The sequence below is a fragment of the Lepidochelys olivacea genome, assembly GCF_965140295.1.
Source record: "Lepidochelys olivacea isolate rLepOli2 genome assembly, chromosome: 2".
NCBI classification, from domain to species: Eukaryota; Metazoa; Chordata; order Testudines; family Cheloniidae; genus Lepidochelys; species Lepidochelys olivacea.
The window spans coordinates 110,921,756-110,939,757 of NC_140412.1; the positions used below are offsets into that span (position 1 = coordinate 110,921,756).

The 18,002-nt window shown below is 46.4% G+C and overlaps 1 protein-coding gene and 1 long non-coding RNA gene across 3 annotated transcripts in view; one reads left to right on the forward strand and one right to left on the reverse strand.

Moving 5' to 3' along the window:
• Positions 1–18,002, reverse strand: part of RANBP9 (RAN binding protein 9) — a 71,181-nt gene that overhangs the window by 7,769 nt on the left and 45,410 nt on the right. For both annotated transcript variants that reach the window (XM_084619220.1, XM_084619221.1), the window contains exons 9-10: positions 10,337–10,527; positions 8,196–8,343 (exon numbers count right to left, since the gene is read on the reverse strand). In XM_084619220.1, the coding sequence (XP_084475346.1) occupies positions 8,196–8,343; positions 10,337–10,527 (339 nt within the window). The remainder of the gene's footprint in view (positions 1–8,195; positions 8,344–10,336; positions 10,528–18,002) is intronic.
• Positions 11,191–17,223, forward strand: LOC311515833. Its single transcript, XR_014710241.1, has 3 exons — positions 11,191–11,961; positions 12,544–12,636; positions 14,600–17,223. It is a non-coding gene; the product is annotated as an uncharacterized lncRNA (long non-coding RNA).

Here is an 18,002-nt window from a genome sequence, read left to right on the forward strand (position 1 = left end):
ATTAATACCTAAATACCTTTAAAAATTATGGGCCATAGTAATCGTATACTCCAGCTCATTCTATTATCAGTTATGAAAAGCACTGGTTAAAGATGCACTTCCTCGCCAACATTGCTTTTAAGGCTAAAAGAAATCCAGTTTACAACTAATTTCACTACTAAGGAATATTCAGCTCCTTTTTAACATCAGGAGAAAAAGTCCCCTTGTAAATGCTGGGCTGTAGTGCATCTTACGAAAAGCTTCAAAAAGGTGGGTTGAAGTTCATGAAGACCTTTGGCAGAGACAACTGCTACGACAAAACACTTCCTTGAAACAAAGAAGTGTTTTTGGAACCTCATCTGTTTATGCTAATTTTCTGATTTCTTGAGAAGGGACTAGAAACCACAATTGCATTAAAAAGGCAAGAAGAAAAGCAACAGGGCAGTCTGCAAAGTATCTCCAATGACTGTACACAAATGCAAGGAGCATGCGGCACAAAAGGATGAAGTGGAAGTCATGGTATATGAAGAAAATTATGACTTAATTGGCATTAGAGAGACTTGGTGGGACAACTTCCAGGATTGGAATACCAGCATTGAGAGAGATAGCTTGTTACAGAAAGGTTAGTAACTGTTTTTTCTGGAACATTTGTTCTTTGAGATGTGCTGCACATGTCCATTCCACATTAGGTGTATGCACGCCCCATGCACAGTCGCCAGAAATGTTTTCCTTCAGTCGTACCCCTCTGGTCAGCTCTTGTGCCCTCTGGTGCTGCGGGCTTATGGTGCAGTATAAGGGGTCCGGCCAACCCCGCATCCTCTCAGTTCCTTCTTGCTGGCCAACTCCGACAGAGGAGTAGGAGGGTGGGTCGTGGAACAGACACGTGCAACACATCTTGAACAACAACTGTTACAGAAAGATTAGTAACTGTTTTTTCTTTGCGCGCTTGCACGTGTCCATTCCACATTAGGTGACTCCCAAGTAGTACCATAGGAGGTGGGCTCAGAGTTCATGGACGTGCAGATCGCAATGCAGCTCGACCAAAACCAGCGTCATCCCTAGCTTGCTGGTTGATGGTGTAGTGGGAAGAAAAGGTATGCACCAACAACCAGGTTGCTGCTCTGTAAATGTCCTGGACTGGCACCTCGGCCAGGAATGCCGCTGAGGAATATTGTGCCCTCGTGGAATGGGCAGTCAGAATGTTTGGTGGAGGGACACCCACTTGCTCGTAGCACAAGCGAATGCACAAGATCGAGTATGAAATTCCATGAGCCAAAATGGGAAGGCCTTCCATTCTACCTGCTCTTGCCACAAAGAGCTGCGTAGATCTACAGAATGGTATTGTCCTTTCTATACAGAATGCTAGGGCACACCTAACATCGTACGTGTGGAGGCGCTGCTCCTCCTTATTGGCGTGTGGTTTCGGGAAAAAAACAGTCAGGAAAATAGCCTGATTACTGTGAAACTGCAAAACTACCTTCATAAAAAACCCAGGGTGAGGACAGAACTATACCTTGTCCTTAAAGACGACCTTGTACAGGGGTTCTGATGAAAGGGCTCTGATCTCTCAGACCCTCATGGCCAAGATAATTGCTACCATAAAAGTCACCTTCCAGGTGGGAAGCATGACGCCAGGGGCTTGAAGGGAGGGCCTGTGAACTTCGACAAGACCAAGTTTAAGTCCCAAAGGGGAATGGGCTCCCGAATCTGCATCCATAGCCTTTCTAAGCCCTTGAAGAAACGAATGGCCATTGTTTGAGAAAACCAATTGCACATGCACCAGAGGGTGGAATGCAGAAATCGCTGAGAGATATAATTTAATCGATGAAATTGCTTATCTGAAACACCAAGGTCTAGCACAGTAGTTCTCAAAGCTGGTCCGCCACTTGTTCAGTGAAATCCCCTGGCGGGCTGGACCGGTTTGTTTACCTGCCATGTCCGGTTCAGCCAATCGCGGCTCCCACTGGCCACGGTTCACTGCTCCAGGCCAATGGGGGCTGTGGGAAGTGGCGCGGGCCAAGGGATGTGCTGGCCACCTGTCCCGCAGCCCCCATTGGCCTGGAGCAGCGAACCACGGCCAGTGAGAGCTGCGATCGGCCAAACCTGCGGACACAGCAGGTAAACAAACCGGTTCGGCCCGCCAGGGGGTTTCCCTGAACAAGCGGCAGACTGGCTTTGAGAACCACTGGTCTAGCAGATACTCCAGCATCATCTGAAGAGACAACTGAGCAGGCGAGAGGCCTTGTTGTGATGACCAAATGGAAAAAACACTTCCACTTGGCAAGGTATGTCACACTGATCGGTTTAACCCTGGAGCTTCCATATTGTTAGGTGGAGGGCACAGAGATTTGGGTGGAGCATTCAACCATAGCCCGGAGACATCAGATCTGGGAAGGGAGGGAGCGGCATCAGAGTCGCTACTGATGGGTCTAACAGTGTACCGAACTAGTGTTGATGTGGTCAGGCTGGGGCTGTAAGAATAACCCTCGCTATGTCCCACTTGGCCTTCAGCAGGACTTTGTGCACAGGGGGAAAGGCATAGAACAGGTGCTTTGCCCAAGGGAGTAAGAAGGTATCCATGAGTGAGCCTGGGCTGTGGCCGCACAGAGAACAAAACTGATGACATTTTCTGTTCTGCCTGGTTGCGAACAGATTTACAAGGGGAGTCCTCCACCGCTGTAAAATGACCTTTGCTATGTGTGGACAGAGGGACCACTCATGGTGAGTGAAGAAAGACCCGCTGAGCTAATCTGCCAGCTCGTTCTGTGTTCCTGGAAGTTGAGAACCTTTGCAGTGGATCAAGTGCTTTATGCAAAACAAGTGAATAGTCTCCTGACAGGGGAAAGAGTGAGCCCCTGCCTGTCTGTTGATGTAGAACGCGGCTGCTGTGTTGTCCGTAAGTACCCTCATGTCCTCGTTTGCAATGTGGGAAAGAACACCTGACATGCTAGACAGGCCACTCTGGGCTCTCTGACATTTATATGTATAGAGAGCTCTTCCAAGGACCACAGACGTTGAGTCCTGAGGTCCCCTAAATGAGACCCCCAGCCTAACTCTGAAGCATCTGTAGACCAGAGATATCGAGGGCTGGGGCCTGGCAAAGGGAATGCCTGAGCCCACCAACCAAGGATCCCTCTAGCAGTTGAGGGAAGCAAAGACTAGAGTGGGCACTCAGAGCACCAAGTCCAAATGATGGCAGTTCGGCAAGTACATCAAGGCCAGCCGAGCTTGAAGGGGTCTGAGGCTCAGTCTTGCATGCTGAACTACATACGTGCACGAGGCCATGTAACCTAAAAGTCTGTCACACATTTCTGCCTCAGGGTGGGCCTTGGAGCGCAATATCAGTGACGCCATCATCAGGAAGTGGGCTTCTGGGAGGAAGGCCCTGGCTTGGGTAGAATTGAGCACCACTCCGATGAACTCTATTCTCTGTACCGAGATGAGGTTTGACGTCTGATACTTTATCAATAGACCCAGTGTTTGAAAGGTTGCCTGAATGAGGTGGATATTGTTCTTCCCCTGCGCCTTGGACTGGCCTTTGATCAGCCAGTCATCGAGGTACAGGTAAATTTGCACCCCTCGCTTTCTTACAAAGGCAGCAACTACTGCCATGCATTTCACGAAGACCTGTGTGGCTGCCAACAGGCCAGATGGGAGAACAGCGAACTGGTCATGGGTCTGATTCACAACAAATCTGAGAAAACTTCTGTGCCCTCAGAAAATCAAGCAATGAAAATAGCTGTCTGTCAAATGGAGGATGGTGTACCAGTCCCTGAGATCCAGGGAGGGAACGATGGAGGCCAGGGAGACCATGCGGAACTTTTAGCTTTTTGAGACAGCTGTTGAGGCAGCACAGGTCTAAAATGCCTCTATTTTGCTTCTTGTGCAGATCCAGATAGGGTGGTAGAGCTGAGAAATGGGTGAGCTGTTAAGGCCTGAAATATTTCCTCGAAAGGCACCATGGCAGAGAGACTCAGGGACTTCAGGGTCGCTCTGGAGTCCTTCCGGACATGGAGCTTCACATCTGTTGGTTCTGAGAAGAGTGAGGACCCTTCAAACAGAAGGCCCTGAAGGGATTGCTGGACCTCCACAGGTAAGCCAGAGGACTGTAGCCAAGAGCACTTTCACATGGCTGTTACAGAGGCCATAGATCTGGCTGCTGCATCCAGGGAAGCTTGGAAGGAAGCCCTGGCTATTGTCTTCCCTTCTTCCATCAGAGCAGAGAACTCCTGCCTAGATTCTTGAGGGAGCAAGTCCTTAAATTTTGATACTGAGTCCCAGACATTAAAGTTGCATTTCCCTAGCAATGCCTGATGGTTGGAGATGCGAAGCCGTAAACCGCTAGTAGAATAAGCTTTTCTACAGGAAAGGTCTAGGTTTTGTTTGGGGTTTTTTTTTGGGGGGGGGGGGTGGGAGGGGGAGTCTTGCCTTGGGGGTTGCTCCTTACAGTCCCTGCCTGTCCCTTTTGTTGGCTGCCAACACCACCAGGGACCCTGGGGGGAGGTTACAAGTAGTCATAACCTTGGGCAGGGGCAAAGTACTTCTTTTCTGCCCTCTTCAAAGTGGGGGACCAGAGAGGATGGGGTTTACCAAAGGGTTTTAATTGGACCCATAATGGCCTCACTGAGAGGAAGCGCCAACTTTGACAGGGCCACCGTGGCCAAGATGTCTACTAGGCTGTGGGAGAACTCTTACTACCTCCACTTCCAGTCATAGGTTCGAAGCAACCCAGGGTGGAGGGGGAGGGAGAGTTGACATGCTTGGCCCTGACACCATCTCATTTGGGGAGGAGGCGGCGGCCTGCACTAGCATGGGTTCCTCCGCTTCTTCCTCTGCACCACATGGATCTCGCAGGTGCAGGTCCTGAATGTTGGTGCCGGAGTCTGTGTTGGGTGCCGCTCAGTGAGATGGAGGAGCCCTTCTCTCAGAAACCATTGAGTAAGAGCATCAAGAGAGGGGGCCTGTCACCGCAGTGGGGGGAGCCCCACAAGTTCCAGAATGGCCACTGCATTTCCATAGGCCAGTGCCCACTGGGCCATGCACTCAGAGGTACCCCCACACTGGGATCCCCCATCATATAGGATTTGGGGAGGGTGTGAAAATACGAGTATGGATTTCTCGGCTGGATGCACGACTCCACCATAGCTCCTCTCACCCACTGCTCCCCCGCCTCCACTCTTCTGAGCATGCCGCCTCCCCACTCCTCTGCCTCCCTCCCAGTGCTTCCCACTGCCAAACAGCTGTTTGGCAGTGCTTAGGACTTTTTAGGAGGGAGGGGGGAGGAGCGGGAATGGGCGCAGGGAAGGGGTGGGAAGAGGCGAGAGAGGGGTGGGGCCTCATGGAAGGGGTGGAGTGGGGCAGAGCCGGGGGCAGAGGCATGGGCTTTTGTATCTTTGTATGAAAAAGTTGTCAGTGATGCGACTCTCGGGCCAATGTACTAGTCCTCACGTGGCCTTTATGGTGATTTGAATTTGCAATCCTTGCTCTAGACAGTATTGATGGCCGCAGTACTGAACGGGAGTTCAAGTCAACATGCTCCCTTCTACTTGCCAGTACAGAGGATGTCAACTCTTGGATGGCTGGTGATGGCAGTACTGACAGCACCAGTAAGTCTCTGGCCACAATGAATGCCTCCAGAGTGGACGGCACCACTATCTTGCTGGTACCATGCTGTCCCTCTGGTGCTGACGGCTGATCCTGAACTGGACTCTGAGCCTGCAAATTGGACGCAGTTGACAGTACTGTCTGTCAAGTGGGGACAGCGGAATGGCCAGACTCAGGGGAAGAGCAGTGGAGTCTCACTTGCTTTGCCTTTTTTAGAGCTGGGGAACACCCTGTTACCCAGCTGCTTCTTACCTTTCTTTCTCGGCACTAGTGATGGGAAATGGTGCTGAGAGTCCCTTACAGCAGGCAGAGAGCACTCTGTATCGATGCTGAGGTTCTCGATGCTAGTCGGTCCGGCTCAACTCCAAGGAGGGTCTGAGTGCTGCCTCCATCAGGATGTATTTTAACCTGGCCTCCCAGTCTTTCTTCGTACCAACTTGAACTGGTGGCAGATCCGACAGCGATCCCGGATACGAGTCTCACTCAACCACTTTAAACAACTGGAGTGTGGGCTGCTCTCAGGCATGGCCATGCCACAGGGCTTGAAGCTCAGAGACCAAGGCGTGCCCAGCTCCAGGAGCAGAGGAAGCAATGCTAATGCATTGAGTTCAACTAACTATTTACAACTATTAACTGAAGTCCAAACTGAGAAATAACTACTGGGAAGAAGAAAAAAGGAAGGCTGGAGTGACAAACGAGAACCACTGAATGTAGCTTGCCAAAGAAGAGGAGCAGTTCCAGTGACCGTCACGGGCGTTAAGAAGGAATTGAGAGGGTGCAGGGTTGGCCAGACTCCTTATACTGCACCATAAGTGCGCAGCACCAGAGGGTGTTGGATCATATTAAAGAAGTTCTGTATTAAAATCACAAATGAGTTTGATTCCCCATAGTTCAAATTCCAGGGTATTACTAATTAAGAGGTCTCTTGGTTTTTGGTACTGTTCCTCTCCCTCTGTGTGTGAAACTTGCAAGCTGCTAATTGTGTTAGTACATTCTAAGACAGAGTCTGTTCTCAAAGCAATTCACAGAGAGAGACTCAAAGCAATACTCTAACAACAGAAACAGCACCCAGAGACTCCCCACCCTTTTGTTGTATTAACAATTGTGATTAAAATAGAGATAGAGGATGTATGTGGATGGATGCTTGGTGTGGATAATAACTGAATGATCAGGGAGGTGCCAGCCTAAGAATCCAGTGTCCATCGGCTGAAGAAGGCGTCAAGTGGAAATAACCAGACGACCCCCCCCGGAGGGCAGACTGGAATCCACCCAACAGCCTCAAGGATGGGAGAACCAAAGAACAAGATAACATCTTGGAGCCGTCAGGAATGTGCTATCTGCTGATTGATTCAGCAACAGCATGATGAAGCAATTCCCATAGACTGGCATAGGAAGAAATTCCTATAAAAATGGACTCTAAAAAGTGAGAACTTTGGGGTCTGATTCTGCAAACCAACTTCCAGGAGCATCAGATGAGCATCTGACAAGGCCCTGCTCCCTCCTCATGTCCAGGCCACCTGGCCAGTGGCTTGGCATGAGCAACTCTAAGGCTGGTAACTATGATAACAACCTTGCAGAACCTGTGTGTGTGGGTGTGTATGTGTGTGTGTGTGTTTGTATGAATGAATGTGTGAATAAATATGAGATTGAATGGAATGTTATAGCTATAACTAACTGCTTACTATGATTCTTTCTGTATTCACAATAAATGTGGTATTTTGCCTTTTTCCCTTTAATAAGATCCTGCTGGTTTTTATTTTATTGGTACAACAAGGGCGCTAGAGCTGACCTGACAGGTACCCCTGAAGGGAAAAATTTCTGGCAACCATACACAAGACACGCACACACCTAATGTGAAATGGACATATGCAAGCACTCGAAGTAGTATTTCCATATTTGTCGTCATAATGGTTTATCACAGACAGTTTTAAAAGTAAACGCTTCCCCTCCACCTGCTAGGTCTGTTAACTCTTCCTGCACTCAAGTCTGGTTCTGTCCATCTCACCCAGCACCAGCAACAAACATTCTACAGGCCAAATTCGGCTCAGTTATACCTATGCTATCTATCATTTTAGAATTACCACCTCTGACATACGCAAACCCATTAAAAGCAAAGGATTGCACACATCTAGTGCTTACAGCAAACCATTGTGGTTACATACATACATGAGAATCCACAGTTCACTCAATTTTATCTGCATAAAATAAAAAGCAGTGAATATGTTTGTCACTGAAGTCCTCAGAAATGATTTTGACTAAGCACCAGACCAGAAGATGAAGGGAGAAGTTTGACAACCTGAAGAAGCTGGTAGGAGAATAAAATCTGATGTCTCTAAATGTCACAAATAATTTAACAGAACAATATATGTGTGCTATTATACTTTCACCTTCAAGACTCAGTACAATACAGTTAATGAAAAATATGAGAAAATAATTCCAACTGCCTCACCCCATCCCATTTTATGAACTATCAGTGACTTCAAAAACCACATGCTGTGCCTGGGTCCTAAAAATCCATATAAAAATTGCGCTCTCTGCAGTGCAAAATAAAGATGTTTATGACAAAAACTAGCATCACGGTGGATCAGACATCTGTTTGGGAGATTACTCACCTGGTGTAGCTGTTCACTTGCTGTGATCTTGATACATTTATATTGTTGAGTTCAGGTACATTCAAACTTGTGGACTGGTGTTTAATATGGCAGTAAGACTGATGCGCTTTGTTTGGTATTACTCCATTACTGCAACTACTTTCAAAACCTAAACAAAATAATATTTTGGTATTTTCAGTCAGTTACAAATTGTGATTTTACGTACACATTACTGAAATAAGCATAAGACTGATTTGTTCATGTACAGTAGATTTATCAAGTAATTCCACATACCTAGCTTCCACTCCTCAAGCCTTTGAAACAGATTTAAGGCTTTCACAGTAAAAAAAAAGCCAGGTAATAAAATTAATTAACAAACATTAACAGCAGTTTTTATATCAGATTTTCAGTTCACTAGCGAATGTTCCCAGTGAAATACACAAGCCAGAGGAACTACAGACCTTTTACTTGGAATATACCATTCAGAAAGTATCTGAAAATCCTGACTGGGCTAGAGTCAGCCTTGATTTTTAATGACTACACTTTATCTTAATTGGCTTTGTATAATAACATTATGTTATTTTTCATATGTAAATTCAGTAATTTGAAGGTATATTCAATATTATCAACTAAACAAAGGATTAATGAGGATCAAAATTTGATGGAGAATTACACTTTGCTAAACCGCAGAACATTTGGTTAAACATTACTCCAGCTTGGTGTACTACTCTTTCCTGCTAACACCTCATCCCTCCCTGGTAATATTTAATTGAGGAAAGCTGTAATTTAAAAGCAGACACATTCAACGTGTACTAATTTGATACTTTATTTTATCAAGCCCTGAAAATGGGAGTTCTATATATTCTACTGTAGCAATAGATCACAAGCACTTTCAATCGGCCATCCAATAAATCTATCAGCTACTACTAATATACAACTTGGCATAGATTCTTTATCTTCAAAACAATAGAAAGTCAAGCGTTTTGGGGGTGAGAGATTTTCTGCATCACATCCTACTAAACTTTCAAAGTTGAAGATAGAGAAACAGGATACAAGTTATAAATACCTTCTATTTAAATATTATAATGGCTACACGTTTAACTTTTCATAAGTTCTTTGGTCCCTTCTCTATTCCCACGACAGCAGTTGCCTTTCCAGCAGCAGTGTCCCCCCCACTGGCCACTTAACTCTCACTTTCTACTTAGGGAAAAGTAGACTGAAGACAAGAAGTTGGCCCCAATTTAGATTTTATAAAAGAATTGAACTGAAAGTGGACAGAGGGACACCAACTACTGCTGAAAGAGGACTGGGTTCAGTGAAGACATACAAAACTTCCACTTACTTTCACAGTGCCCAGTCTCACCCTCTGTCCAACCAGCTTGCACTTTGAAAGCTGGTCCTTCCCCCAAATATTTAATATTACTTAAACTGAACTGGAAGCCTTGAAACATTCAAGTCTGTCTTTTAAGATAAAGATCTGCTTAAGACAGCCTGACCACTCTCAGTAGAGCTGAGCAGCTTCAATTGAAGTTTGGAGGTCAGCAGAAAATCAGAAACTGACCTGCTGACCACCAACCCCCCCATACCAGCACAGCACTGCTCTGGGACTCCTTACCAGTCATTCTCTATGCCCTATGTCCCATACTCATTCCTAGGCTGAAGGAGATGGTAGCTTCTGGTCATGTCAGCAGATCAAATGAGGCAGTGTGGGGGAGGTGGAATACAATGGCTCCCCTGCCAAGGGAAAAGCAGTGCCATTTGGGAGTCCCACCCTAGAATCACCTCCAAGCAGCCAACCGCATACTAGGTGCCAAAAACCACACTACTACACAAAAGACTTCCCAAAATATTTGGAACCAGTCCTCAAGTGACGTACACCACGGGATTAGCTGGTTGCCCAAGCCTTTACTTTCACCTAGCTGGATTTATACTTTGAGGACTGGACCCCAGCTATGCACTATTTCCAGTTGGCAAACGACTGACATCACCAAAAGCAGCCGATTGACCAGTACAAACTTCCCTTTGGATAACTAATTCAGTAGGTTAAACTAGGAAAACACATCATTAATATGCAAATCTGACAGATCTGTTATTTTGTCTTGACATTCAGAATTGAAGAAAGAACTCAGTATAGTGTGGGTCAAAACCCTAGTTTGACTCACCAGAAAAGTGTGTGCTGCTTCCTTTGCTTGTTGCTAAACTGTGAATATTCATTCCATGGCTGGGGCTCATGCTAGGACTATTGAATGATCGAGGGCTTACAGGGTAACTGTCTTGTGATTTTGGACTATGGCCTCCCAGACACCGCACTTCACTGTCTGTACCATTCACCATTTCTATAAACTGGCGCACCCTAAACAATTAAAAAAACCAACAGTTATCTTAGGGAGAAGATATGCCACTTCAGAATTTCAGATAAACATTCAATGCAAATAGAAGTAATTTTTTAAGTCTTAAAAACAAAGTTTTATTGTCCGACAAAGCACTTGATGTCAGAGTTTTAGGCCTGGTCTATACTTAAAAACCAAGATCAACCTAGCTACGCCACCAACGGCTGTGAAAAATATCACATCCTGAGAGCCATAGTTAGGTCGATCTAACCATCAGAGTAGAACTCTTCCACTGGCCTACCTACTGCTTCTCAGAGGTTGATTAACCACATTAATGAAAAAACCCCTCTGTCAATGTAGGAAGTACCTACACTACAGTGCTACGTCATAGCTGCAGCTGTACCAGCGTAGCACAGGTCGCGTAGGTATATTCTCAGTCTTCAGTCTATGAGGTTAGAGAGTATCCGACCAGAACGTAACCTCAAGAGAACAAATAACTGATTTGTGGGGAGGACCTAGAACAGCAAGAACCTTATCCTGCAAGAATTTTGACAATCAATAGTCTTTAAAAAAGGAAACTTTAGAAAGATTAAAAATGTTCTATTTTAAATTAAACGTTTTCCTCAGGAAGAGACGGTTACTCACCTTGTGCAGTAACGGAGGTTCTTCGAGATGGCTGTCCCTATGGGTGCTCCACTTTAGGTGCTTGATGCCCTGCACTTGTAATCTAAGGTTTGTGGTAGTAGTGCCCGGTTGGGCCACACATGCGCCATGACTGTCTTGCGCTGCTCTGAGCGGTTACATAGTGGTGTGCAGCCAACTGTCCCGGTTCCTTCTCTACCTGAGACAATTGGCCTGAAACTTTGAAGTAGAGGGGAGGAGGGAGGATAGTGGAGCACCCAGAGGGACAAGCATCTCAAAGAACCTCAGTTACTGCACAAGGTGTCTTCCTCAAGGAGTGTCCCGGTGGGTGCTCCACTTTACGTGATTGTTAAGCAGTGCCCCTGAGTGGAGGGGAGGGGCTTTGGAGTTAGTCTACTGACTGGATAACACTGTAAGTCCAAAGTGAGCATCTGATACTGATTGTTGTTCTAAGCCTTAGAATTTAAGGCATAGTGTTTAGTGAAAGTATGGACTGATGCCCAGGTAGCTGCTCTGCGAATGTCAGTGATAGGCCACAGATTCTGCTAGTGCCCTGGTGGAGTGTGAGAGAACTCCCAGTGGAGGTTGTAGATCGTTGTTTTGGTAGCACAAATGGATACATCTTGCTATCCATTTGGATAGTCCCTGTTTTGAGATGGTTTGACCCAACAAGCATTCTGTTGTAGAAAATCATCTAGCTAATTTGTTTCCATATGTTTTTGTTCTTTCTACGTAGAACGCGAATGCTCTGCAAACATCCAATGTGCAGAGTAAGGCCTCCTTCCCGTCCACATGTGGTTTAGGAAAAAATACAGGTAAGTAAATGGATTGGTTTAAATGAAAGGGGGAGGCAACTTTGGGAATGAATTTAGGATGCGGACATAGGATTACTTTATCTTTAAAGAATGTCATATACGGTGGGTGTGCCATTAGGGCACCTAATTCTCCCACCTGTCTGGTAGATGTGATGGCAACCAGGAAAGCCACCTTCATGGATAAGTGCAACGAAGAACAAATTTTGCAAGGGGTTCAAACGGCTTTCCCATGAGTCCACACAGAACAAGGCTGAGGTCCCACATAGGTGTAGTTTCTTATTGTGAGATAAGTGTTTTGAATGCCTTTAAGGAAGCATTTAATTGTTGGGTGAGCAAATATAGTGACCCCATCCACCTTGTTGTGGAAGGAGGTAATAGCAGCCAAGCATACTCTGATGGAGCTTGTGGATAGCCCCGATTTTTTAAGTCCTAGTATACAGTCAGGATCCTCAGTGGGGGGGACGATTGTGGCAAGATCTGTTTATCTGGGCACCAGATGCAGAATTGTTTTCACTTAAGTACAGGAAACACATATATCCATAAGTCTCCCACTGTTCAGTAATATAGCTTTTACTTCCTCAGAACAGGCCATCTTGACCTCCATCAGCCATGGAGTAACCAGGCTTTAAGGTTGGGGTTCGGGTGACGGACTCATCCCGCATCTTGTGATAGACGGTGAGGTACTAGGGGAAGGATTCGAGGCGGTTTCACTGCCATCTAGCACAAGTATGGGAACCACATTTGTCTGGGCCATGTGGGTGCTATGGGAATGACCCTGGATTTGTCCTGCTTGATCTTGTGAATGACTCAGTTTAGGAGTGGGGTCAAAAGAAATGCATACATCAGTGGTGCCTCCCATTTTGAGGAGAGTGTCGCCTAGGGAGTGGTGTCCCAAATCCCACTCTGGAGCAATGTTGTGGGCATTTGGCATTCTGAGCTGTTGCAAATAGATCTATGGTAGGGAACCCCCATAGTTTGAATATGGATTTGAGAATTCCAGGATCCATCTCCCACTCGTGGGTTTGCGAGAAATCCCTGCTTAGTACATCTGCCGTTGTAGTCTGACATCCTGGCAGATAGGATGCAGATATCTCTACGTTGTTGGTGATGCACCAATTCCAAGGGCGTATTGCCTCTGTATATAGGGAGTATAATCGTGCTCCTCTGTGGTGGTTTATATAAAACATGCATGCTCTATATTGTCTGTGAGGATCTTGATTGTATTGTTCTTGATTAGAAGGAGAAAGTACTCACATACATTTTGGACTGCCCTTAGCTCCAGTAAGTTTATGTGCAGGTTGGACTCTGCAGGGGACCAGCAGCCTTCTACAGTATTGTTGAGTAGATGTGTCCCCCAACCTATTAGGGAAGCGTCTGTGGGGACTGTCATGGTTGGAGTTCTTTGATGGAAAGGGACTCCTGAGCAGATGTTCTCTGGTTGTATCACCATGTTAACGAGTCTTTTACTCTGCATGGCATAGTGAGGCATCTGTTAAGAGGGTGTCTGTACGGAATATACAGTGTTTGAAGCCAGGCCTGCAAGCATCTCATGTGGAGTCTGGTATGCCTGACAAACAAACACTGTTGTCCACCCACACGTGCCCCAAGAGTTGTAAACATGTTCTGGAGGATGTTTGTGGACTGTCCCTCACTGTTGAAGTTATGTTGACTAGGGTGAGGAAGCATTGTTGGATTAGCATTGCTGTTAGACAGTCAAGACAGAGTCCTATGAATTCCAACTTTTGGCAGGAACCAGTATGGATTTTTGCACATTTATTTGCAACCCTAGATTTGTGAAAAGGGTTATCATGCTCTGCGTGGCATTTATTGCTTCTTGCTGTGTTGGTGCCTCTATGAGGCAGTCATCTAAGTATGGAAATATCATACTCCATGTCGGCACAGGTGAGCTGCAACGACAGTGAAAACCTTGGAAAAAAACCCTTTGGGCAGTGGATGGGCCGAAGGGTAGCACTCTGTATTGGAAATGTTGTTTCCCTATGTTGAACCTCAGGAATATTCCGTATGACAGGTGGATGGTAATATGAAAATAAGCATCCTGAAGGTTGAGAACCGAGAGCCAATCTTCATTCTCTAATGCCGGAATTATTGCGATTAGATTCACCATTTTGTTGTGCTCTCATGAATTTGAGTTTTTTGTAAATCCAGACTGGGTCTCCACCCGCTGGTCTTTTTCGGAGTTAAAAAGTAATGTGAATAAAAATCTCTCCCTGTGTTGTGATGGTACGGGTTCCACGGCACCTAATTGTACAAATCAGGTTTATTTTCTGTTGTAACAGGTGCTCATGAGAAAGGGATGGGGGAAGGGAGGTGGATAGGTGGGATAGAAATAAAGGGGATGGAGTAGCCCTTCTGGATAATCTCTAAAACCCATTGTCTGTCGTGATGGTGTTCCAGACTGGGTATTATAGTGACAGACGGTCCCCAAATGGGTGAGGCACCATTTCTGGTTCATGATTGTTTAGAGGTGGATTGTTGCGATATCAAAGGCTGATCTTGGTTCTGCTGATGTCTGTTCTGTCTTTGTTTATGCCGTTGGTCATATTGTCTTAGGGGTGAGAGTATGGCATAGACCGGAATCTCTGATTGTAAAACCTGCCTTGTTTCTTTTTGTTTTCAGGTACTGTGACAGACTCAGACCAGAAGGATATAAGAGAGTAGTGGAAGGGAGGTATATCAGCCTCAGAATGAGTAGATCCCTGTCCCCTGGATAGCCAAACAAAGGCTACTCCAGGCCAATCAAGACGCCTGTCACCAAATTAACCAGTTAAGGTAGTTAGGCTAATACCAGCACCTGACCTCAATTAACTGGCAAAGGGTCAGTTAAGGCCATTAGGTTAATGGAGACAGCTGGAACCAATTAAGGTCCTACTCATACTGCTTAAAAGCTCTCCTTTCCAGTTCTCTTGAGAAGCCCAGGTGAAGGGAGCTGAAGGAGAGGGAGCATTGCTGAATCCTGAGGTAAGGGTGAAGCTTGGGAAAAGGCGACCATGGAGAAGCGGCCCAGGGAACCAAAGCAGCATCATCGGTGAAGGGAAAAGCCACCAACAGCTGCTACCATTAGGGTCCCTGGGCTGGAACCCCGAGTAGAGGGCAGGCCCGGGTTTCCCCCTTCCCCCTCACTCTACTTCCCCTCTCAAGGGGAATCTCTGTAGACTTTGGTTCAGGCAAGAGACCAAACTGAACCTACTGAGCTCTAAGGAACAACAGAGACTGTGGGTATTCCACCTTCCATGCTGGCCTGTGATGAAAAGTAGCTCAATAAGCTGTGACCTTTGCTGCTATACTGGGAAAGGAAGGTCATATTGAGTGTGTTAGTGAGCTTCTGAAGCCACTGAATCCACCTGGAAGCACGGGACCCACCAATACAGGCTCGGAGCTTTGTCACAGTACGTAAATGCCAAGGGTTTTTAAGGTCGCCCTTGAGTCTTTTAGGGTGTGTAACGAAACATCGGTTTTGTCTGCAAATAATTTCTGCCCCTCAAAGGGTAAATCCTCAACCGTTGTCTGGACCTCCCTTGGGAGCCTGGAGAGGTGGAGCCATGATGCATGCTGCATGACCACGGATGTCACAATGGATCGTGCTGCTGTGTCTGCTGAGTCAAGGAGGTCTGGAGGGCCCTCCTGGCAATGAGACCCCCTTCAGAAATGTTTGCATTCTACTGTTCTTTTTTGTCATCTTGTAAATTTTCAATAAAAGTTGACCTTTTGGAGAACAGATTGTGTGTATTTGGTTAGAGCAGCATAGTTGGCTATGCGGAACTGAAGTGTAGCTGAGGAATAAGCTTTCCACCCGAAAAGGTCTAGCCTGTTCCAGTCCTTATTGTATGGGGTCATTCGAGACTGGCGTTGTTTGCCCCTTTGGTTGGCTGCCTCCACTACAAGGGAGTTTGGTGCAGGGTGTGTAAATAGGAACTCAGCCCCTTTTGCTGGCACATAATATTTTTTGCCAGATCTTTTACATGTGGGTGGTGCGGTAGCAGGTGTTTGCCAGATTATTTTTGCAGGCTCCGTGACTGCATCACTAATTGGCAGAGCTATCTTTGCTGATGGGGATGCCTGGAGTATGTTTGAGAGATTGTGTTGCGCTTCTGGTAGCTGAGCCAACGAAATGACCAGGGATTCAGCAACCCTTTTGAAGAGGTTCTGAAAGGATTTGAAATCATCCCCTGTGGTGAGGGGTGGTGGCATTATGGTTTCATCTGGTGACAAAGATGAGAGCGGAGTAGGTGGTGAAGTGTCATGTTTGGCTGTGTCCTCAGGTTCCTCAGTGTCTTCCTCTTGTGTTTCTGAGGGTGCCTGGACAGTTGAAGGGTAACAAGGCTGTTCTGGACCTAGGCAGGCTAGGGGCCTGCAATTGGATCCTATACACTGCTCAGGGATCCCAGTATGACCAGTTAGGTGGGAATGGTATGGGGGAGGGGGTGCCTATGGGTGACCATATCATCCTCCTGTATCTGCAGATGGTCGGTGATGAAATGGTCAAAGCTTGGGTGAGGAGTGGCAAGGAGTATATATTACTGCCTCGTCCTCTTCTTCCTCTTCACTGGAGATGGGGTGGCATATCTGCAGGGATTAGTCAGCTGGCTTGGTACCAATCTGGATGGAGTACCCTCGGTACAGAGTAGAGGAGATTGAGATCACTGTCTGGTCCGCATGCCTCATGAATTGCTGTGGAAAACCTTGAGTCTCGGTGCTGGAGACGGCATGGTGGACAGCCCGGGAGCATGAGTTGAAGCTGCCAGTGCTGAGGATTTAGAGCAGTGCAGCAGAGGAACAGCAGGCAACGCCACTGTACCGCTTGGTGCAGAGATCTTCTTCAGTTCCATAGGTGCTGTTATGTTTCATTTTAATGCGTAAGCCTCCATTTTAGCTAGCCTCATAGGGTCTTTAGCTCTTCAGGAACTCGTGGTGCCAGATGTTCCAGGTGCCTCATGTTCTGGCACGCTCAGTGCCGTTGATACCAGGGCAAATTTTTCAGTTGGGGATCGCTTTCTTTTAGAAAATTCTCAGTGCAGAGATGTCTGCAACTGCTTTTTGGTAGCCTTTCTAGGGGTAGGCTACTTGGCAGCCATTGTTGAAGTGGAGCCCATGTCAGAGACTGGTGACCATTAGCCAGGGGGTGACCTGGAAGCAGGGTCGGAGGTTGGCCTGAGGGATTTCTCCATCATAAGAAGCTTCAATTGGAGATCCCTGGCTTTTCTTGTCCTAGCTGTCAGTTTACTCAAAAGTGCCTACACTGCAGAAATGTGTCTCGCCAAGGCAGCGGATACCCTGAGCATGACCATCAAAGACCAATACAGAGAGTCTGCAAGTCAGGTGAGCTGGCCATTTTTGCGGGAGTCAGTCTCTTAGAGAAATAAAAAATAATAGTAAACCCTGTTTGAGGCTAAGGCTGCACACCTGCCAGAGAGGCAGCAGTAGATAGGAAAGGTAAAGGGATTTTTTTTTTTTTTTTAAATTTTTAAAGAGGTTAGAGTAAGGCAAGTGATACGGAAAACTAACTACAACTAAGCTTACACTATCACTATGAACTATTTATTATAAATCTTATCTGATGTAGGAGAAGGCACTGCTGACTGCGCCAACTCAAGCCAAAGGCAGTAGAGAAGAAACTGAGGGACAGTTGGCTGCGCACTTCTGTGTAACTGCTCGGAGCAGCATGAGACAACTACAGCGCGTGCGTGGCCCAACTGGGCACTGCTACCACAAATCTCCGATTACAAGCGCAGGGTGTCAAAACACCTAAAGGGGAGCACCCACAGGGACGATCCTCGAAGAATCTATCATTTCCCTCAAAATCAGTGAGGGAAGAGGACTCAGTGTCTGGAATTAATAAGTGACAAAAGAAAGTTTAACATTAAACATTCATAATGGAAAATGGTTCCAAAAATTTTTTTAAAAATACAGATTTAGATGAAAACTCAGACTCTGGAAGACAATTCTTCAGCAAGAAGCGAATTATATCCACAGAGCTGCAGAATACAAAGGACCCTGACGACAATCTACAGTTATTTGATCTA